Genomic DNA, 4,092 nt, shown 5'->3' with positions numbered 1-4,092 from the left:
GGGGGGGGGGGGGTGGGTCCCCTCCTGGAACCAATCAGAACAGAGTAATCAGAAGCTAAGCAGTGACTCGGCTTCGTGCAAATTTATGAGGGGCTGAAAACCTTTCTGCCTTGCCACGAATGCTCTGAAACGGACCCGAGTCCGTCGCACTCATCGCGACATTACTGTAGTAGTTATTTGTAATCTTAGGCATAACGTATCATTTTATATTCAGTTAAATATATTTTAGTTTATAGTACACTTCCCCAGTTTTGCTTCACGAAGCCCATTCAAATTTCACATAAGTATATTACAGACAGTTTATGGCATTATTCGATATACTCAGAAAATTCTGGCACACAAATTGAAGACAGTGACAGTTATGTCTGTCCACGATTCAATTGCAATATTCTAGCGATTTTTAAAACGGAGATGCCGAATACTGAAATAACTGAAAATATTCAGTAAAACGCATAGCATATTTTCTTGAAATATATAGTGCATACTATTTTGTAAAAATGTAAGTAGGTTATAATGTATTTTCTTTCAAATATTCATTTTCTGGTTCATTCAACAGCTGATATTTAAGAGGCGAGTAATGTGTTAATATTCGTCGATGCGGCGTACTCACGATAAGCTCGCGACTTGCCACTACTCGTTGATAAATTTATATCGCGCAGCACGTGGAAGGATGGTGTGATTATGTATGCTAATATGATGTAATTTGAATAATTTCACTCGACTTGATAACACACATAAACATTAATAAATATGACAGAATGTGTATTATTGCTTTGGATCGGCTTCTGATTGGTTAAATGTATTTGTGGAGTAATGGAAAGTTTTGTTTGGTATATGAGATGGAAGAAATGGGGCTTGGCGTATGTATTGTTTTCTGGGATTACAGTGTCCAAATACAATAAGAAAACTGTTCTGAGAACAATGAATGTTTTGCACGTGAAGTGCAGCTGTCCGGAAATCCATGTTTATGACGGGTTGCTGATCATATTCATAGCCCAAAAAGCGAAGATTGTTGTTATCTGATCGATGTCGCAACATTCGTGAAGCAGTATTGTTCAATTTAACGAGCACTAATACCAGGATTTGTAACGACTAACGCTGCAAAGTGTGGTATTTTATCAATCTAGCTAAATTAAATACGTGGAGGACCACTGATAGGTTTTAGACAAAAAGAATCAAAACAAATGTTGTATCTATCGTAATTGTCTTTTTATTGCACAAAAAATGTTTATTTTTTTTATGGAGCCTATATTAAAAAAGATACTTTTAGAAACTTATAAATCATTTTTCTATTTCATTCCAAGAACTTTTTAAATAACCGTCGTAAAATGAAGAGTAAAATAACATTAGAATTTTATTAACGTATCGATCAATGACGCAAAATGAATTATAGGATTTATATATTTTAAGTCAAAATATACATACGTCTATAAAAATCACATTAATAAAAATTGAGGATGGTCGAAAATAACCGAAATAAAACTCTCGTCAAGGATGATGGTTACCGCGTAACCAAAAAAAAATTTCTGTCATCATTCATGATTATCGGCAACCAACATAAAAATCTCGTAGTCGATAATGATTATGTGCAACTAAACACAATTTCCGTCATTGATCATGGTTGTACGTAACCAATATAATTTCTGTAATCAATAATGGTTATTCGTAACCAAAACAAATTTCCGACATCGGTAATTGATATTGATAACCAAAAAAAATTTCAGTCATTTATAATGGTTGTCCGTTACCAAAATCATTCACACAAAGATATTAACTCTTATACCGTCACTTTTTAAATTATGGTTATAACAGTTAAGGTCTCTGGTTTAGAATCCATTGTTACTAAGAAATCAAGTTAACATTAAACACACTCAATATCAAAAAGATGAGATTTAATGATATTTTTACACCTTCTTGAAATTCAGTAACTTGTTTTCTTATTGTTGACACTGTAAAAAATAATTTATTTAAATAACATTACCTTATTTTAAATCTTCAGCCAGTTAATCAAAAATAAAGTTTTTTTCTTACAGTTACACGTATTCGAAAATGATTGAAATTAACATGCGTTCAAAATTGGCGTTTCATTTTATAATTATTGACAAGCATACTATTGCACTTTTAAGTCTGTATAAAAGTTAATGTTTATAATTCTGGACTTCTTTGGATTTGATATAAACAAAAAAACATCAACAGGGATCATTAAGTATGAAATATCCGATTACCTCAAGTACCAAGTTCAATACCTGATACGTCTGATATTTCACTTTGACATTTTTGTTTATTTTTGTTGTGAAGATACGTCATCAGCCTTTCAGACGCATATTTTATTTTGTGATTATCTGTCAAATGGGCTTTAGCAGATTACATTTTGTATATCATGAATAAATAAAAAATTCGCGTTGTTTTCAAATATGAGTTCCGTCGTGGAACTAATGCAGCGCAGACAACTCGAAGTGTCAACGAAGTGTTTGGCAAGGGATGTGGCTGATGAAAGCACAGTACATCGATGGTTTGAGAACTACCAATCTGGCGATTTTGATCGTCAAAATGAACCACGTGGGCGACCTGAGAGCAAGGTGTATAATGATGAGCTGAAAGCTGCATGGGATGCGAATACATCTCAAACTACGTGTGAATTAGTAGCAAGGTTTGACGTTACTATTCCAGCAATATTAAACCATTTGAAACAAATCGGTAAGGTTAAGAAGCTGGATAGATGGGTTCCGCATGAATTAAACGAGCGTCAGAAGAGAAATCGTTTCGAAGCTTGCCTTTCTTTGCTGTCGCGACATAAAGGCGAACCATTCTTACACCGTATTGTTATATGTGATGAAAAATGGATTCTTTTCGACAATCTCAAGCGTTCGGCACAATGGTTGGATAAAGATGAAGTGCCAAAACACACTCGGAAACCGAATATTCAGCAAAAAAAGCTAATGGTGTCTGTTTGGTGGTCCAGCACTGGTGTTTTCCATTACAGCTTAATGAGACCTGATCAATCGATTACGACGGATGTCTACTGTAATCAATTAAACAAAATGATGAAGGAGCTTGGGACTAAGCAGCCGAGATTGGAGAATAGAGACAGGCCAATCCTCTTGCAGGACAATGCTCGACCACATGTCGCACGACTAACTTTGCTCAAACTATAGGAGCTGGACTTGGAAACTCTCTGTCACCCACCGTATTCTCCAGACCTTGCACCAACTGACTACCATTTCTTCCAGACATTGGACCACTTCTTGCAAGGAAAAATATTTAATTCTCAACAAGCCGTAGAAAACGCCTTTCGCGATTTTATTACCACTCACTCTCCAGGCTTCTTCGCTGCCGGCATTAACAAGCTACCGTTAATATGGCAAAACTGAATCGATAGTTTCGGCGCATACTTTGATTAATTATACTGCTTCTTGCTGGTGATATAATGAACTAAACTTTCAGTTTGAAATCGGACAATTCATACTTAATGACCAAATATGTTTAAATAATGTTCAAATTGAAAAGGACACCGAAAACGCGCCAATTTTTGCTGATAATCGTCAATTTATTTCAAAAACTAAGGGTCTAAGCGAAAATCTAAACATAGCACGCGATAGAGTAGACCTTCCTGCTATGGAAGGTGTTAAGGAAAGTTACAAAATCTGTTTTGTTTTCAATAGAGAAGCGAAATAGTTCAGCAAAACACGCGGTGGCGGCAGTGGTACTCAATGACAGGGTCACCTTGCCTGCGCGTGTCTAGTGTTTCCATTACGCTGAGAGGTAGGCAAGGCGACTGCCGTTATTGAGTACCATTGTCGCTGCTGCGTGTTTTGTTGAACTATTTCGCTTCTCTATTGAACACAAAACAGATTTTGTAACTTTCCTTGACACTTTTCTAGGCAAAAATGTCTGCTCTATCGCGTCCTATGGTTAGATTTTTTCCTGAACCCTTAATTTTGGTAATAAATTGACGATTATCAGCAAAAAATTGGTGCGTTTTCGGTGTCCTTTTCACTTTGAACATTATTTACACATATTTAGATGTCTATAATATCATCACAATTTATATCACTTTTGTTCGGAAGAGTCCAGAGACTTATTTTGTATCAA

At 35.6% G+C, this 4,092-nt stretch overlaps 1 protein-coding gene across 1 annotated transcript; it reads left to right on the top strand.

Moving 5' to 3' along the window:
* Nucleotides 1-2,380: 2,380 nt before the first annotated feature.
* Nucleotides 2,381-3,401, top strand: LOC107192756 (histone-lysine N-methyltransferase SETMAR-like). Its single transcript, XM_015582088.1, is given in 2 exon segments — nucleotides 2,381-2,442; nucleotides 2,498-3,401. Coding segments are annotated over 2 exon segments (966 nt in total).
* Nucleotides 3,402-4,092: the final 691 nt, after the last annotated feature.

The sequence above is a fragment of the Dufourea novaeangliae genome, unplaced genomic scaffold (assembly GCF_001272555.1).
Source record: "Dufourea novaeangliae isolate 0120121106 unplaced genomic scaffold, ASM127255v1 scaffold406, whole genome shotgun sequence".
Taxonomy (NCBI): Eukaryota; Metazoa; Arthropoda; class Insecta; order Hymenoptera; family Halictidae; genus Dufourea; species Dufourea novaeangliae.
This window is presented reverse-complemented; position numbering and strand designations above follow the sequence as displayed.